At 42.4% G+C, this 18,872-nt stretch overlaps 1 protein-coding gene across 1 annotated transcript in view; it reads right to left on the bottom strand.

Annotated features, from left to right (window-relative positions):
• Nucleotides 1-18,872, bottom strand: part of KCNIP1 (potassium voltage-gated channel interacting protein 1) — a 656,186-nt gene that overhangs the window by 405,137 nt on the left and 232,177 nt on the right. The window contains exon 3 of the mRNA XM_040404788.1: nucleotides 2,232-2,356. Within this exon, the coding sequence (XP_040260722.1) occupies nucleotides 2,232-2,356 (125 nt within the window). The remainder of the gene's footprint in view (nucleotides 1-2,231; nucleotides 2,357-18,872) is intronic.

Raw genomic sequence — 18,872 nt, 5'->3', positions numbered from 1 at the left:
GGAAGACAGGGTGGTGCTTAGCCGACTGGAAGAATTATCTGCTGCAATCCAACCGACCACCTGGTCGCACTGGTGTGACGTCGAGAGTGGTGTCCTGCGCCGCCCTTCAAACCGGGATATAAAGCTAGGTATCATGGATGAGTGTGTTTCTTGTGCTCTGGGAGCAGGCACAGTTTCATTGCCCACAGGGCCACGGCCTCTGCGTGCACCATCAGCAGCATGGCCACTTCCCCGCCCCTTACTGCTCGCCTTCAACATATTAAATGGTATATATGCTTGCAAGTATGTCACACGTACAGTAGCGCAGGTTTTGTAAGTGTATGCGCAAATAAATTAGACTGAATGTCACTGATATTTAGGATGGGCAAACGTTATACAGGATATGTAGCGCAGGTAAGGTCGCTGTCACCAGTGGCGAAAAAATTACACTGAATGTCACTGATATTTCGGAAGCTCTAACGTTTTACTGAAGATGTAGCGCAGGTAATTTCGCTGTCACCAGCGGCCAAACAATTGCGCTGAATTTCACAGTGCAAATGTAACACAACAGATGTATCAGAGGTTGTGTCTCTGTCATCAGCGGCCAAACAATTGCACGCAATTTAGCGCAGATTGCGCTAATAATATATATGGCAGCCAGATAAAACATTAGTCCTTAAAAGGACTTTTGGGTCTCTAACATCTTTCACTAGTGAAAACCTGCCTAACAAACAAACCAATTCCTGTCCCTACACTATCTGTCTCTTCTGCTGCAGCTCTCCCTGACTAAGACTGAGCCGAACCACGTGTCAGCCAGCCAATCACTGTAATGCCAATAGCCAACATGGCTACGGCATTACAGTGAGTGCCAGTACCTCCGCGCATGTTTATTAGCTGCGTAGCAGCCAACAAATGTGCGGGGAGGAGACTCGAGCATCGCGTTCGAGCACACGCGGTGTTCAGAATGAGCATCGCTATGCTGGAGTACAAAAGTGTTCGGCCGAGCATTCTTGCCCAACACTAATGTCTACGTCTCTGACTGCTCGCATCAGGTGCTCCCACCGGACTGTCATCTTCGCTAGTTGCTTGCCTAACGGAGGAAACAACAGAGCTCTCCTTTAAGTCTGTGCTGCCCTGTAGATGCTGACTGTCCTCACTAAGCTCATCCTCGCTGAAAAGCGGAGCAGAACCTTCTGCATGCATTACTTCCCGAGCAGAAGGAGCAGCGAAAGAAAAAGGCAGTTTCAGGACAGGTGAGGGCACAGATGTTGCATGTGAAGAGCTAGCCGTCATATGATTAAAAATACCGTGCAAAATCTCTGTGATGACGTCATCATGTCAACGTGAGAAATTTCGCACAGTGTCTTCAATCAAGATGGCTGTGGCAGGCTCTTTGCGATCAAATCGATAAGGTGAGTATTTTTTTATTTTGTTTTAACTGATTAAACCCTGAAAGCCATCATTTTGAATTCGTCACAAATCAAACTTCGCTCATCAACAAATACAATACAGTATTTGTATTTTCTTGATAACATCAGTCCTGTTTCAGTTCTCCAAAAAAGGATTCCTTTAGAACCTCTTGCTCAGAAAAAGACATTGGGGGTCATTTATCAAACTGATGTAAAGTAGAACTGGCTTAAATGGCCATAGCAACATATCAGATTGTATTTTTCATTTTCCAAAGGAGCTTGAAAGGTGGAATCTGATTGGTTGGCATGGGCAACTAAACCAGTTCTACTTTATACCAGTTTGATAAATGACCCCCATTGTCTGGTTCGAAGCAGACCCAGAAAAAATTTCAAGAAATGTGCTCATCTTTAGGCCTCATGCACACGACAGTTGTTTTTCTCGGCCTCCGTTCCGTTTTTTTTTGAGGATAGGATGGGGACCCATTCATTTCAATGGGTCAGCAAAAAAATGCTGATAGTTCATCCGTTTGTGTTCCGCGTCCGTTGTCCGTGTTTACCTTCAGCAAAAAAAATAGTGCATGTCCTACTTTTTACACATTTGCAGACAAGGATAGGCATTTATTACAAGGGATCTGTGGAAAAAAACGGATCCTCCCAAAAAAACGGATGCCGCATCAGTTTTTTTGGGTGGATGCACAATTTGCAGATGCAAAAAACAACTGTCGTGTGCATGAGGCCTTAATCACAACATTTTACTTTCACAATATCCATTTAAAAAAAACCTAATTAGTACCTCTTTATTAAACATTTGCAATGTTCTAAACTGTAGAAATATAAACTTACATTTTTGAAACCCCGGTAAAGAACTTGGAGTTCTCGTTTTGAAAAATTTGTTTGTGCTTCTAGTTGTTCTAGTCCTTCTGGGCGATAACAGACTGTTGCCATTTCAAGCTCATCTTCAACTTTGTCTACAAAAAAGAAAATGCAATATGATAATTTTAAGAATTAAAATATTATATAGTTTGATCCTTAACATAATTATATTAATTAAAACAGACAACATTTATATCAAGTGTTTAAATATGAAACATACATTGCTTAACCCCTCAATCACCTCACCTTTTGTACTGATTGACATACCAGCCTTTTTCCGAGTCTGGTGTCCCAGTCTGAAATCTTGTGCATGTGCCATTTGTTTCAAGCCCACCACACGTGTGGCACACTTTCGCAGCTGTTGTACACAGCATGAAGCCTACCTACCACATAAAGCTGGACCACACATGTATGTAATCTCCATGTGCATACTAGTGAAGTGGGAAAAGGTCAGGGGCTGTCAATCAGGGAAAAAGAAGGGAGGCCCACTTTGCAACTGAGACCTGTAGCACTTGCCAGGACTGGGACCACCCTAATGCACTTGCCAACTTTTTCTCTGCAATCAAAAACAATGAACAGCCACAAAGATATGTGTGAATGCTTTCAAGTATCCTACCATATGCTGGGAGATATTTGGTAAGCATACTTTTTTTGACAGACTGCTTTTAATAATTAATTTTTTTTTTCTTTTTCATCCCTACATTGTAAGAGGCAAAACCTAAGCCAGACTGGGATTCAAAGGCAGCTCTGGCACCAAAAATCCACTAGCCAATGTACAATATTGCTGTTCTCCCCCCCATATCGTCCACTGCATCCTACAATGAATTTTGTTTTACTAGGTCACAACTCTCTGCACCCTCAATAATACATTAATTTACAAAAATTTTATGCACCAAGAAGGATTTGTAGGAATCAAATGAAACTTGTGTGAATGTAATGATGATATATGTAATTAATTTCAATATTAGAAAGAAAGCATGCCTTTATTGTGGAAAACAGTACAAATGAAATGAGATTCTAGCACCCCATTTTGCTGCCTGTAGTCTGGATACAAGATGAGATATAGTTGGGCATACAGGCTTTGTATGTCCACATTTGCCCATAGATGACGCAGTTGGGCCTTTAGAGCAAAAACGCATCCGATAGCGCAAAAACGCTTCCGATACTGATAATACAACCATCTGCATCCTTTATGAACGGATCCGGTTGTATTATCTTTAACATTGCCAAGACGGATCCGTTATGAACTCCATTGAAAGTCAATGGAGGACGGATCCGTTTTCTATTGTGGCAGAGAAAACAGATCCATCTCCATTGACTTGCATTGGGGGTCATGCCGGATCCGTCTTGCTCCGCATCCTGGGACGGAAGGCAAACTACAACATGTTGTGGTTTTCTCTCCGGTATGGGAATGCAACTAAACGGAACTGAATGCATTTTGGAGCATTCTGTTCTGTTCAGTTCAGTTTTGTCCCCATTGACAATGAATGGGGACAAAACAGAAGCATTTTCCCGGTATTGAGCCCCTATGACGGATCTCAATACCGGAAAATTAAAACGCTAGTGTGAAAGTAGCATAAGATGCAGCCAAAGTTAGCATCCCAGCTGGTCCCATAAATGCTTGATCGGTGATACATCTGGTGACCAGGCAGGCCAAGAAAGTGTTGCAATCTGGTGAAGACATTCCTAGTAAACTCTTGCTGTATGTGAGCGAACATTATCCTGCTGAAAAATACTAGCTGGAAGGAATGCATGGGAGGCAAACACATGTAGCCGCATGAAATAATGCACATATCTCTGAGCTGTTAGTGTCCCTTATATAACAATAGGGGTGACCGACTGTCATATGGGATGGCTCCCCAGATCATCCTACCAGCAGTTGGGGCAGTGTGTCGCTCCACAGCAAAGGCAGGATTGAAACACTCACCACAAGGCCTTCATATTAGAACCCAGTCGTTGTCAGATTCCAAACTGAACCTGGATTTGTTGCCAAAGATGACATGGTTCCATTTTGTAGCAGTCCAGGTTTCTTAATCATGACAACACTGCAATCGAAGGCGACAGTGGCTGGTTGTCAATGACAGGACACATAATGGGTGCCAAGACACTAAATTTCCACCTGCTAAGCACCTATAAATGGTCACCTACGTCTGGATGGGGGATAACGAAACTGGAAGCTGCTTGTGCTTGCCGGTAGATCAAACAATCCTCTCTACTGGTGGTCTCTCTGGGCTGTCTGGAGCCAGTTCACCCTAATGTAACCACTGCCCCTATCACCTCCTAACAGCTATCTCAAAATGTCCTAGATGGCGGGCAATTCATTAAAACAACTATCCTCTGTCAACGGGGTAAAAAGTGCAGCAAATCATTTTATTACCAAACACAACAGAAATGTGGATAGCTTTTGGGTATATGCGATTGAGAAAGTGTCACTTCCTTTTAGGGGTGGTAATCTAAAGAATATATTATTACATGAGGCTTTCTTGATATTTAGATTAGGTACCCGTTTCCCGTCAGGAATCAATCAGAAAAGGGAATTGTACCTGTATCAATAGTCTTTTACATGTATGTAAAATTCCCTATATTCGTTTCCACTTTAGATAGACAATAAAAAAAAAAAAGATATATATATATATATATATATATTTTTTTTTTCCTTTCTTTTTTTTGGGATGAGGTGCATTGTCAGCACAGGCCACCTGTGTCTCAAGATCTACACACACATGAATTGAAAACCCAGTCATTTATAGTCTGATCACCTACCAAGATTAGGGTATTAATTGATCTCCGCCTAGATTTGGAACTCGGAGACTGTTCACACATTGCGGCTTTCCTGGAGGTGCTCTTTTTTGATTGTATTCAAGATAAGCCTTTGTATTTTTATATTGTGTTTTTAATTTCACTTATTTGCAGATAAGCTTTGTGTATATGAGCAAGCTAGTTAGCAGAAAATGGTATTAAATATATGCACCGAATTTGAGATGTTAAATATCATGTTGGTGCTGGCAAGTAGATTTTGAGGTGTGCAACCCGGGGTTAATTGTTCCTCTGTCCACATACACCTGTTTCCCCCCTCCCTTTCCTTTCTATTGGTGGAAGAAGACTATTTCCCCCTAGGTGTTGCACACGTCAGAAGGTTCTGATTAAGAACATTGCGTTTGAAACATGTTAACCTGTGGTGGAGGGAGGTGAAGTCTTATCTACGTACTTTTAACCAGAATTGAAATACGATGCTGATTTTTTCGGATGCTGGAGACTCTAGAATTTTTTTCAACTATACAAAGGACGAGTCCGGTCCGCTCCGTGCACCGAATATATATGGTGAGCTGGAACTTTTTTACTTATGAGCATTAATAAACTTTTGTCTTTTTCCAACCTTAACAACTATGTAAGTATAGCACACTTAAGCCTTGATAAATAAGAATCATATAATTTATTCACTAATACTGACTATTACCGTATTTATCGGCGTATAACACGCACTTTTTCCCCCTGAAAATAGGGGGCAAATGATGTATGCGTGTTATACGCCGATATTCATTGCGGCCCGGCAAAGATGCAGCATCACAGACTGTGCTGTATGAGCCGGGAGAGAGGAGGGGCTGGAGTCCGTAACTAGGGGCGGGGCCCGGTGCAGTCACTGTACTCTTACACCGGGCCCCGCCGCTCACCAAAGTATTTATAAACGTGAATCCTTATCCTGTTATTAAGCTGCCCTCTCCCATGTTCCCATGTCCCCCCAGTATCCCCATAGCACTTACTTAAGCTTCAATAGCAGGCAGAGCGGACGGCAGCAGTAACGTCACTCACTGACGTTGAGCGTCTGCTCCGCCCCCTTTATGAATGAAGCAGGCGGAGCAGACGCGCGACGTCAGTGAGTGACGTTACTGGTGCCGTCCGCTCTGCCTGCTATTGAAGCTTAAGTAAGTGCTGTGGGGATACAGGGGGGACATGGGAACATGGGAGAGGGCAGCTTAATAACAGGATAAGGATTCACGTTTATAAATACTTCGGTGAGCGGCGGGGCCCGGTGTATTGGGGGACACTGTTATGAGGGGGATCTGTGGATGACATATAGCAGTGTCATCCACAGATCCCCCCCATAACAGCTCCATCCACAGATCCCCCCACCCCATAGCAGTACAATTTGAAATTTAATTTTTTTTCCTGAAATTTCCCTTAAAATGAAGGTGCGTGTTATACGCCAGTGCGTGTTATACGCCGATAAATACGGTATATCTGTGATACACAAACAATGAGAGCAGTAACTTTGACAGCACAACTTAGCCCATGCTGCCACATAATATACCTCCTTTCACTGATGCAATTCTCATGGCAGATTTAATCGATCTTCCAACCATAAAAATGATAGTGGTGAATACAATTAACATATCAGCAAATTGATCACCAGATAGTTTCTACTAGAGATGAGCAAACCATTTTACATCCGGCAGCCGAACCTGAGGCTGGGTTCAGATCTGAGCGTTTTACAGCGCGTTCCTACGCGCTGTAAAACGCTCAACAGGCAAGAACCAATGCTTCCCTATGGGCATGGTTCTCACCTGAGCGTTTTACAGCGCGTACGATCGCGCTGTAAAACGCCCGACGCCCCAAGAAGTACAGGAGCTTCTTTGGGGCGTCTTGTCGCACGTTCCCGTACATAGACTTCAGCGGGAACGCGCGACAATGGGCGTTCGCTTGTTCCGGAGCCGCGTCTGTAAACGCGCATACAATCGAGCATACAGAGCGCTCCATCCCGTACGCTCAGGACTGAACGCAGCGTGAAGCTTTTCATGTACGTTTTAGACGAATCCAGTAAAACGGCACACATCACCATCTTACTGCACGTCGATGGGAAAAAGCACTAGGGAGGAAGAAGAGGGATGTGGAGAGAAAGGGGGGAAGGGCTTGTCCTGTGTCACAGTGCGGTTTACTGTGACAATTTTGGCCATGTAGGCTGGCTGCATGCTCTCTTGTGTACTAGCTGCAGGCCGAAACCTGTGTATGCTGGTTGCTTGGGGCTGCGTGCTGGCTGCGGTGTCTTTTTGGTAGTCAAACTGTGCTCTCCGCATCCGCATTTCCGGAGCGTGGCCCCAATCTTCCAATCCGCAGCTCCACAAGAAAATAAAGCATGTCCTATTCTTGTCCACAATTGTGGACAAACATAGGCATTTCTATGGGGGTGCCGGCCGGGTGTATTGCAGATCCGCAATGCACTACGGATGTCTGAATGGAGCCGTTATGCATTGGTGATGTTGTTGCCTTGTCTGGTCTTCGGTACCTGTTCTGTCTAGATCCATTCTTTTCCATGTTAGCCTAGCAGTGCTCTAACTGCGTCTGATAGCTTGCTAGCGTGCTAAACTGCTTCTGTTCCTCCCTGTTCCATGTCCAGCCGGCAGTGCCTACTGCTTCTGATCTAGTCTGTTCCTTGTCTGTCCTGCAGTGCCTTACTGCTTCTGTTCCTGTGTTTGTCCTGCCTTCGTGAGAGGGTCCCTGGGTTCTCCGGAGGGAGGATCTCTAGTCTGTGTGCAGCTCTGCCTGAGACCGCCATGCTTCCATTCCGCTTGGGGTCCAGGCATCTGCTTCTGTGCTGGTTCACGTTTGTTGTCTGAACCATGTCCTGTGTTTGCTTGGGTTTTAGTTTTGTTGTCTGTTCCGCTGGTGCTTGCATTGTTCTCTGCAGGTAGCGGCCAAGTGTACCGGGACCTTCCTGGAGGTGCAACCAGTGAGCCCTCGGCCCAGTTCATCCCCACCACCAGAGGCTCTGTGAAGAACGGGGCTCACTGGCTCTCCGCCCTGTGGGTTTTGTCTCTGGTCTGCCAGTGCACTTGGTACTGTGGTAGTGCTACCACTGTTGCTTAACCTGCTTTACTGTCATGTTCTTTTATTACATTGTAATAAAGTACTCTGTTGGTCCCTGGTCCGTATCTGCCTGTTTGCAAGACGTCCTGGAGGTCTGCCTTGGGCCTCCGGCACGTGACACCCTGATTAGCTCACAGGCTGCCAGGGAGCCTGGATGAGCCAATCATTGCTGAAGCAGGCAGGGAGGTGTACTTGCAGAATGACTAGAATGTAATTCTGTGTTGTCTATGAATGAGGATAGATAGGTGTAGCAGTCCCTGGCACAAAAGGGTCTTAGAGACAATGTACGGTCACAATCAAGCTTCTATTCTAGTGTCAGGAACAGTGAAGAGAAAGACTACAAAAAAATAATTGTGTACAATAGGACAAGACAGGGTAAGCTTTCAACCTGGGAGTGTGACGTGAGGAGCTGCCTTATAAAACTGCAGCTGCTGCAGAGCATCAAAAGTAGCTACCTGCAAGGATATTTATTTTATTTTTTTCCATTTTAGCAGAATTTTTGTCTGTGGTTGTGGGGGGAGGGGGAGTACAGCTGTACAAGATGTGTTTTACCATCCAGAGGATAGATACACTAAGCTGACAATACTATGAATGACTGATAATGTGACATAGTAGGCAAAAATCTGTGTTGGCACATAGTTCAAATTTAACCCCTTCAGGACTGAAACATTTTTCACCGAAATTTTGGAAATCTGACGTGTCACTTTATGTCGTAATAACTTACTTATCCAAGCCATTCTGAGACTGTTTTCTCATAACACATTCTACTTCCTTATAGTAGTAAATTTGAGTTGATATAAATCATGTTTATTTATTGAAAAAATCCTAAATTTACAGAACATTTCGAAAGTCTAAATTTGAATTTCTCTGCTTTTAAGGCAGATAGTAATACCTCACAACATAGTTATTACTTTACATTCCCCATATGTCTACTTTATGCTGGTATAATTTTGAAAATTGTATTTGTTTTCTAGAAATAGAAGGCTTAGAACTTTAGAAGCAATTCTTAAAATTTTCAAGAAAATTTCCAAAACCCACTTTTTTAAGGACCAGTTCAGTTATGAAGTCACTTTGTGAGGCTTACATGGTAGAAACCACCCATAAATGACCCAATTTTAGAAACTACAGGTTAGTTAAAACAGATTTTACAAACTTTGGTAACCCTAAGTGTTCCAATTAAGATTACATTTCTAAATTTCACTTTTTTTTTTGTTGCAGATTTTCCATTTTAATAAATTTTTTCCTGTAACACAGCAAGGGTTAACAGCCAAACAAAACTCACTAGTACCTTGATTCTGCAGTTTACAGAAACACCCTATGGGCTGTATGGGTGTAGAGCAGGGCTCAGAAGGAAAGGAGCAACATATGGTTTTTGGAGGGCAGATTTTGCTCGACTGGTTTTTAGGCATCATGTCACATTTGAAGCCCCCTTAATGCACCCTTACAGTAGAAACTACCAAAAAGTTACCCCATTTGACAGTTTTATTGATACTATTTTGGGGTACATAGGATTTTTGATTGCTCTACTTTTTGTAAGGCACGGTAACCCAAAAATGGCACAGTTTTTATTTTCAGTTTTTTTTCACGATGTTCACCTGGCAGATTAGATCCTGTGCCATTTTTAGCAGGTAGCAGGTTGATACCGACATGGTGATGGTGATACCTAATGTCAATTTTTTTTAATTTAAAAATAATGTTTTTGTGTCGCCATTTTCTGAAATATATATATATATATATATATATATATATATATATATATATATTCAAAATTTTTTTTTTTTTTTGGGTGGGCGATTTGTCTCATGTAGAGGCTCATTTTTGTGGAATGAGGTGATGGTTTGATTTATACTATTATGGTCCGTATCTGACTTTTTGATCGCTTGGTAATATACTTTTTGTGATGTATTGTGACCAAAAATAGCTTTTTTGGCACAGTTTTAATTTTTTTTAATGACATTTACCTTAGGGGGTAGATCACATGATAGTTTTATAGAGCAAGTTGCGTAGGGGGATCAGAACTTTTACCCGGCATTAGAATCCTCTGATTGGCTAGTCTGTACAGACTAGCCAATCAGAGCGATCACTGGCCCGGGGCCGCCCTCATTGGTCTGGGGCCGGATAGCTGAGATCCCTGGCTGTGTGTAACAGCCAGGGACTCAGCACTGTCACCATGTCTATAGACATGGTGACAGTTTTCTGCCATGACGAACCTGTATGTATCTGTTGCAGTCTATGATGTACAGGTACGTCATGGTGGCTTAACCCCTTCAGGACACAGCCTTATTTCACCTTAAGGACCAGGCCATTTTTTGCAAATCTGACCAGTGTCACTTTAAGTGGTGATAACTTTAAAACACTTTGACTTATCCAGGCCATTTTGAGCTTGTTTTTTCGTCACATATTGTACTTCATGACACTGGTAAAATGATGTAAAAAAAAATCTTTTTTATTTATAAAAAAATACCAAATTTACCAAAAATTTGTAAAAAAAATTGCAAATTTCCAAGTTTCAATTTCTCTACTTCTATAATACATAATAATACCTACAAAAATAGTTATTACTTTACATTCCCCATATGTCTACTTCATGTTTGGGTCAATTTGGGAATGATATTTTATTTTTGGGGGATGTTACAAGGCTTAGAAGTTTAGAAGCAAATCTTGAAATTTTTCAGAAATTTTCTAAAACCCACTTTTTAGGGACCAGTTCAGGTCTGAAGTCACTTTGTGAGGCTGACATAATAGAAACCACCCAAAAATGACCCCATTCTAGAAACTACACCCTCAAGGTATTCAAAACTGATTTTACAAACGTCGTTAACCCTTTAGGTGTTCCACAAGAGTTAATGGCAAATGGTGATAAAATTTCAGAATTTAGATTTTTTGGCAACAGCGTATCCAAGCCAGCACATCGCAAGTCTGCGCAGAGCATCGCAAGTCTGCGCAGAGCATCGCATCGCATCATCAAGAAAAGACACGTCTCCTTTAAGACAGACATTCGTTACTGCTCTTCAAAATAAGGTCAGAGCTTTCCTTATTACTTATCATTGCACATAAGTTTTGGTATAAAGTGACATTTTTGTGTTGAGGAATAAAAGACAAAGGACAGTTTGTAATACACGGACTCTGTTACATTTAAAGTGAAAGTAATTTATTTCTGCATTTGTCAGTATTGCATTTAAAGTGAAAAGTATCTCATTCTTTGTATTGATTGTTATAGTATTTAAAGTTAAATGTCCGAGCTTAGTATTACCATGCCACTGTTAAAGGATACAAAGATAGATAGGGTAGAAAGTGAAGAGCAAGAGAACCTGTCTGAGTTAGAAGAGTCTAATGCAGCACTAGTCTTGCCTCAAACAAATCTAGCCCTAACAAATGAACTAAGATGTTCATCACATGCCAGAAAACCGACCCCAAAAATGCTGGAAAATTTGGAGCAAGAAGCAGCATTAAAAGAGAAGTTCATGTATGATAGGTGGAAATCATACATTAAAGACATTCGTAGAAAGCTGAAGCAAGAAAGTATAAAAAGGAACTTGAGTGAGACGGTAGAAGAATCTGAATCAGAGCTTATGGCAGCATATGTCAACCTGCGGTCGTCTACGACACCTTCCCAGGATATTGTGAGGAACATGGACACGTACTGCGGTCACTAAAGATTTAGTAAAGCTCATGAGAGAAGTTTTATTTGCAGCAAACTATGATGAAGTTAAAGCAAGAAAGAGAATGAACAAGCTTTTTATGAGAGACTATGCTAGGGCCTTAGGGGAAACCACAATCTCAAGTGTGACTTTCTTCGCTAGCAGAAGTGCCACCCACATATCAGAGTCCTCAAGTACTTCAGCCAAAAGAAAGGAATTAGCTAAACAACATTCTGTCAAGAGAGCAGAAAGTGAGATGGAAGCTGCCATCGAGGCACAGCGTCGTCAAATGGAAGCTGAAATGGAAGCACAGCGCCAACAGATGAAAAGTCTGGAAAGGCAGAAAGAAGTTAAGATTATAGAAGCCAGACTCAGAGTACACGAAGAGGATATGAATCAGAGTAGTTCAAATCTGTACTAAGTGAAGAAACAGACTCCTACTTTCCTCCATATGCCCAGGAGGATGGATGGGAATCTCCAGCATGTAGTGAAGAAATAAGTTATTATCCTTCAATCCCTGCTCAGAAAAACAAAGAGAAGCCTAGTCCAGTGTCAGGAAAAAGGAGTGTGAATTTACCCTCTATCTCTACCAGAAAAGATAAAGAAAGGGACTCGCCTAATTCAGAACTAAGTGAGAAAATAGAACAGGATGATTCTATTCCTAGATGTCACGGCAATGCTCAGGAGAGTGTTACAACCATTGTCCCAGCAAGACAACAGAGAACAGTCCTAGCTAGACTTCCCGTTCCGGAACCTACTGTATTTTCAGGAGACATACTGAAGTTCATAGAGTGGAAGGCAAGCTTTGAAATGATCATTGAGCATCATTGCTTCAGTCCAGTTGACAAGTTATTCTACCTGCAGAGATATGTTGGTGGGGGAAGCAAAGAAAGTTCTTGACGGTAACTTCTATAGAAGAGACGAAGCCTACAAGCAAGCTTGTGCAAGATATGGTCATCCTTTCTTAGTACAAAGAAAGAGTCTTTAGAGAGAAACTGAATAACTGGCCTAAAATAGGTCCTAAAGAACACTTCAGACTCGAAGTATGGTGACTTCCTGCAAGCAGGCAGCAATGCCATCCCACATGTTCAAGGACTAGAAGTACTAAATGACTATCTAGAAAACCACAGGATGCTAACTAAGCTACCTGAAGAAGTGTCTTCTAAATGGAATCGCTATGTGACTAAACCGTTAGATCTTGGTAAGAACTTCCCAAGTTTAAAGAGTTCTCTGAGTTTGTCAATGAGGAAGCACGGATAGCATGTAATCCAGTAACATCATCTTACTTCTTAAAATCCTTACAAGAAAGGCCTGCAAGAGAGATAAGACGTGCAAGAGCAACTAGCTTAGCAACCAACGCAGCAGCTAAAGGTCCATATACCTACGAGAGCAAGTCCAAAGTCACTACTGGGATCAGTAGAGAGACAGAACCGACAAATCTTTAGACTACCTTAAGTGTATGTTCTGTGGAGAGAACCACTCCATACACAAGTGCCAACAATTGAAGGAGAAGTCCCTAGATGAAAAGAAAAGGTTTGTACTTGAGAACCAACTGTGTTTCGGTTGTCTAAGAAAAGGCCATGTTACTAAGGAGTGTAAGAAAAAGGCCACATGCAGCTTTTGCAAAGGACGCCATCCTACACCACTACATGAAGAGCATTCAAAGAAAGATAAATCCTCAATACCTAAAGATACTGAGGAAAGAAATAAATTATTGGTATTCTCTTGCAGAGTGAGGGAAGAAGAAAGCGACTGCACATCAATGGTTGTATCAGTTTGAATTTCAAATCCTAAAAGGAGGAACAAGAAGGTATATGCCTATGCGCTGCTGGATGCACAGAGTGATGTCACCTTCATTGATCAAGAAATCTGCAAGAAATTACAAGTAGCTACAGAACCAGTGAAGCTCAAACTCAATAAAAGAATAGGGACACTCAAATATTAAGGAGCCCAGGACAGCGTGTGCATATAAGTGCAATATTTAATAAACCTAATTAAAACTCATTAGACACTACTATCTTAAAAAACATAAAATTGCATAAAATACATAGAATTCACATAGGGAGTGATAGGCGAATCGTGGATGTATTGGTACATCTGTGGGAGGACAGGACTGATAGATAATGTCTCTGGCTTTTATGATGACCAAATAAAGCCTTGTATGGACAGCAATGGAACCAGATGTACTAAGAGTACAGTGTACTAGCGTTCCTTGCGAGGTTGTATAACTGTACGTAGAGCCAATACAGTTGCAAGAAAAAGTATGTGAACCCTTTGGAATGATATGGATTTCTGCACAAATTGGTCATGTGATCTGATCTTCATCTAAGTCACAACAATAGACAATCACAGTTTGCTTAAACTAATAACACACAAAGAATTAAATGTTACCATGCTTTTATTGAACACACCATGTAAACATTCACAGTGCAGGTGGAAAAAGTATGTGAACCCCTAGACTAATGACATCTCCAAGAGCTAATTAGAGTGAGTTGTCAGCCAACTGGAGTCCAATCAATGAGATGAGATTGGAGGTGTTGGTTACAGCTTCCCTGCCCTATAAAAAACACACACCAGTTCTGGGTTTTCTTTTTGCAAGAAGCATTGCCTGATGTGAATGATGCCTCGCACAAAAGAGCTATCAGAAGACCTACGATTAAGATTTGTTGACTTGCATAAAGCTGGAAAGGGTTATAAAAGTATCTCCAAAAGCCTTGCTGTTCATCAGTCCACGGTAAGACAAATTGTCTATAAATGGAGAAAGTTCAGCACTGCTGCTACTCTCCCTAGGAGTGGCCGTCCTGTAAAGATGACTGCAAGAGCACAGCGCAGACTGCTCAGTGAGGTGAAGAAGAATCCTAGAGTGTCAGCTAAAGACTTACAAAAGTCTCTTTCATATGCTAACATCCCTGTTAGCGAATCTACGATACGTAAAACACTAAACAAGAATGGATTTCATGGGAGGATACCACAGAGGAAGGCAGTGCTGTCCAAAAAAAACATTGCTGCACGTTTACAATTTGCACAAGAGCACCTGGATGTTCCACAGCAGTACTGGCAAAATATTCTGTGGACAGATGAAACCAACGTTGAGTTGTTAGGAAGAAACACACAACACTATGTGTGAAGAAAAAGAGGCACAGCACACCAACATCAAAACCTCTTCCCAACTGTAAAGTATGGTGATGGTGGTGGGGTCATCATGGTTTGGGGCTGCTTTGCTGCGTCAGGGCCTGGACGGATTTCTATCATCAAAGGAAAAATGAATTCCCAAGTTTATCAAAACATTTTGCAGGAGAACTTAAGGCCATCTGTTCACCAGCTGAAGCTCAACAGAAGATGGGTGTTGCAACAGGACAACGATCCAAAGCATAGAAGTAAATCAACAACAGAATGGCTTAAACAGATGAAAATACGCCTTCTAGAGTGGCCCAGTCAGAGTCCTGACCTCAACCCGATTGAGATGCTGTGGCATTACCTCAAGGAAGCGATTCACACCAGACATCCCAAAAATATTGCTGAACTGAAACAGTTCTGTACAGAGGAATGATCAAGAATTACTCCTGATCGTTGTGCATGTCTGATCTGCAACTACAGGAAACGTTTGGTTGAAGTTATTGCTGCCAAAGGAGGTTCAACCAGTTATTAAATCCAAGGGTTCACATACTTTTTCCACCTGCACTGTGAATGTTTACATGGTGTGTTCAATAAAAACATGGTAACATTTAATTCTCTGTGTGTTATTAGTTTAAGCAGACTGTGATTGTCTATTGTTGTGACTTAGATGAAGATCAGATCACATTTTATGACCAATTTGTGCAGAAATCCATATCATTCCAAAGGGTTCACATACTTTTTCTTGCAACTGTCTATCTCTTGTTGGTAAATGACATATAAGACAAACGCTCATGGGAATGTGTCCATATATTAACTTGAACAATGTTAAGGAAGAACCATATACGTTACCACCGGATGGCAGGCCGGTCCTGGTTCACGCTGTTTATTTTGATCTTACCGCCGAGAGGTAAGTTAGTTGTTCGAAATCCCCTCTATTCCACCGCCGAGACTAACTGCCGGTGTCCCGTGTAGTCTCGTGGTATTCTCGTGGCGTCCCGCGTGACTTGGCAGGGATTCCACGTGACTCAGAGCCCGTGCATGTGATCGGGCGGTAGTGTACTGCAAAGATAGCGTTTGTCGGTTCCGCTCCTCCAGATAGATGGTATGATGAGGAGTTAGTCAATACTCCTAGATATAATAGAGGGCCGTAATATACCCTAAAAAGGAAGCCGCTTGCGGCAAAGTCCATGCGAGTCCTGGCTTGCTACTCCGTCCGAACCGACCAAACGCGTTTCGGGGTACCTCCCCTTCTTCAGTGGTGGTATCTGGCAAGCAGGGAGTGAAGCATTTATATACTCGAATAGTTTAATTGGATGATGGAGAAATGGTCTATCCCAAGTTCTGGCACGGAGTAGTAGTAATGAAGTAGAAAATGCACTTGCGTTTGTGGTGCGTTTAAGCATAAGAATCCCCTCAATCGAAATATAAAGGATCAAGGCCCACACAGTAGGTACCAATACGAACTCATATACATAAATATACATCAAAGACATATGATACCATATATATATTCCACTTGAAAAACACTCTAAAATTAAAGGGATATATTGCTGAAGACATTAAGTGATTGTAATAAAATAGAAAACATATAGATGGAAATAAAAATCGCAAAAACACAAATATAACGCAAAAACGCACATGCTTTTTTGATGCGTTTTGGCATAAAAATGACCTCAATAGAAATTGAATGTGTAGAAGATCAAGGTCTACATAATGGACATCAGTGGAGACCCTCATATAGTTGATTCCATACATCAACATCATATGAAAGGCCATCCACTGGTAAATGTAAGGGATATGTTGCTGAATATATTGTCATAGTTCAATAGAATACTGCTCTACTGCTGGAATAGGTGAAAAAGGTGAGCCGCCATTTATTTGTTTTTTTTCAGTGAAGCTCAAACTCGCCACAATGATGGGAATGGAGAGACACATTAGTGAACAGTCAAAGGGTCAAAGGACTGAGAGTTAAAGGACTTCATTCAAACTGCACATTAGATTTACCTCCAGCTTATACAAAAGACGACCTACCTCTAGATCGAGATTGCATACCTACCAGTGAAACAGCACCTATCTGTTATATCTTATGAAATGTCCCCGCTGAAGGAGTTTGGTGTTGGAAAGGGTGAACCCTACGCTGTTCAAACTGATCTAGTATGGGGTGTTGTTGGAGGAAAACAGCAGATCGCAAACTCAATACAGGTGACAGGATTGTGTCATCGAATATCTGTCCAAGAGTTACCAACTGTAAGTCCAGCGAAAGTAATCAAGATCCTTGAATACGACTTTGCAGACATAAGTTCTAAAGAAAAGAGTGTATCCCAAGAAGACATAAAGTTCGTACACACTCTAGAAGACAATATTCAACAGAATCAACAAGGTCATCTTGAAATGCCCTTTCCTTTTAGAGAACAACCTCGTCTGCCAAATAACAGAAATCTTGCCCTAGCAGGATTGAAATGTTTGAAGAAAAGGATGGGAAGAGATCCCAAACTCAAGGCATCCTTGAAAAAGGAAATGCAGAGAAAGTTAATAATCAGCCTAAAGAAGGAAGTGTCGTACATCCCACATCAAGGTGTCTACCACTCAAAGAAACCAGATAAGATTAGAGTAGTATTTGATTGCTAAGCAAAGTATGATGGTGTTGCATTGAACGATCATCTACTAAAAGGATTGCAAACGCCACATTGCCGCTGGTTTTGCGCCGTTCGCCGGAGCATGCGCAGTAGTTAAAGCGATGCCATGCCAACAATGGGCTACGCAGTGTGCATGATCCGGCCCGGCGAGGCAGTGCACAGTCGCGGGATCTCGGCCGGACCTTAGGATGATGCAAGGGAATAGGAGGGCGGGCATATGCAGAGGCTGGGGTGGTGAAAAAAGGCAGGGCAGCCTGGGCACCAACACAGTGAATGCCGCCCCTGGGCACTTGCGAGTGCTCATTTGCATATCAATCAAAGTTAGTTTTTCCAGCTTCTGCAAGTCTAAAGACAAAGACAGCGAAGACCTGTCCTAGGTTGCTAATATAGCTGAAACGTTTATACAGCTAAACCTGCCAATAACCTTAATACAGTTCCTATGTTTGTGTGTTAAAGACAAAAGCAGAGTTATTTACAGTGACTTTATGTTTGGATGTCACGTGGCTGTTGTGTTTTGTGTTTACAGAAGCAGAAAAGATAATATGCCTTTAAGATTCATTATATGGATGTGAGGTAAGCTCAATAACACAGCAGAAACAACAGAAAGCATAGCGTTAAACTGTTGTTGCTGGGCAGAAGTCTAGACCAATCACAGCCAGCCTCACACACAGCAGGAGTCTTGGTCGCACAGCTAGCCTTTATTCAACATGTGTTTTGGACTATCTGCTGCGGAGACGGCAGTGTTATATGAAGAAAAGCTGAAGTTAATAAAGAAGTTATTTCAAGCATTTGGTGTGCTCTTTAACCCCTTCACGCAACATCACGTACATGTACGTGGGAGAATGTGGTGCCTCACCGCATCCCCACGTGCATGTACGTGATCGGCTTTCTCTGTTCAGCGCAGGGAGCGAAGCGCTGAAGGTTCAGTGAAGCCGGCGTGCTGGGGTTGCTAGGCAACCAGAGAAGCCGACAGGAACTGTATCGGAGCTCTGACCCGCCCGCGATCGCTGTGATTGGTCCATTACTGCAGAGGGACCAATCGCAGCGCATCGGGGCAGGTAAGAAGGGGTTAAGGAGGGACTATGTGCTTTTCCTTCTCTGATCGCCCCAATTCCTGTCAGGGAAGCGATCAGAGAAGGAGAGAGTGTGAAAATCTTCCCGACCTATGATGAGTATACTCGTCATGGAGCACTGCTACTTAGCGCGCCATGATGAGTATACACGTCATGGCATTCAACTGTCACCATGTCTGCAGACATGGTGACAGCGCTGAGATCCCGGCTGTCACACACAGCCGGGCACCTTGGGTCAACGCCGAGGGGGGTCCTGTGACCCCCCCCCTATCGGCGATCGCT

Source organism: Bufo bufo, chromosome 1 (assembly GCF_905171765.1).
Source record: "Bufo bufo chromosome 1, aBufBuf1.1, whole genome shotgun sequence".
Classification (NCBI taxonomy): Eukaryota; Metazoa; Chordata; class Amphibia; order Anura; family Bufonidae; genus Bufo; species Bufo bufo.
Note: the sequence above shows the minus strand (reverse complement) of the source record. Positions and strands in the feature narration are given on the sequence as shown.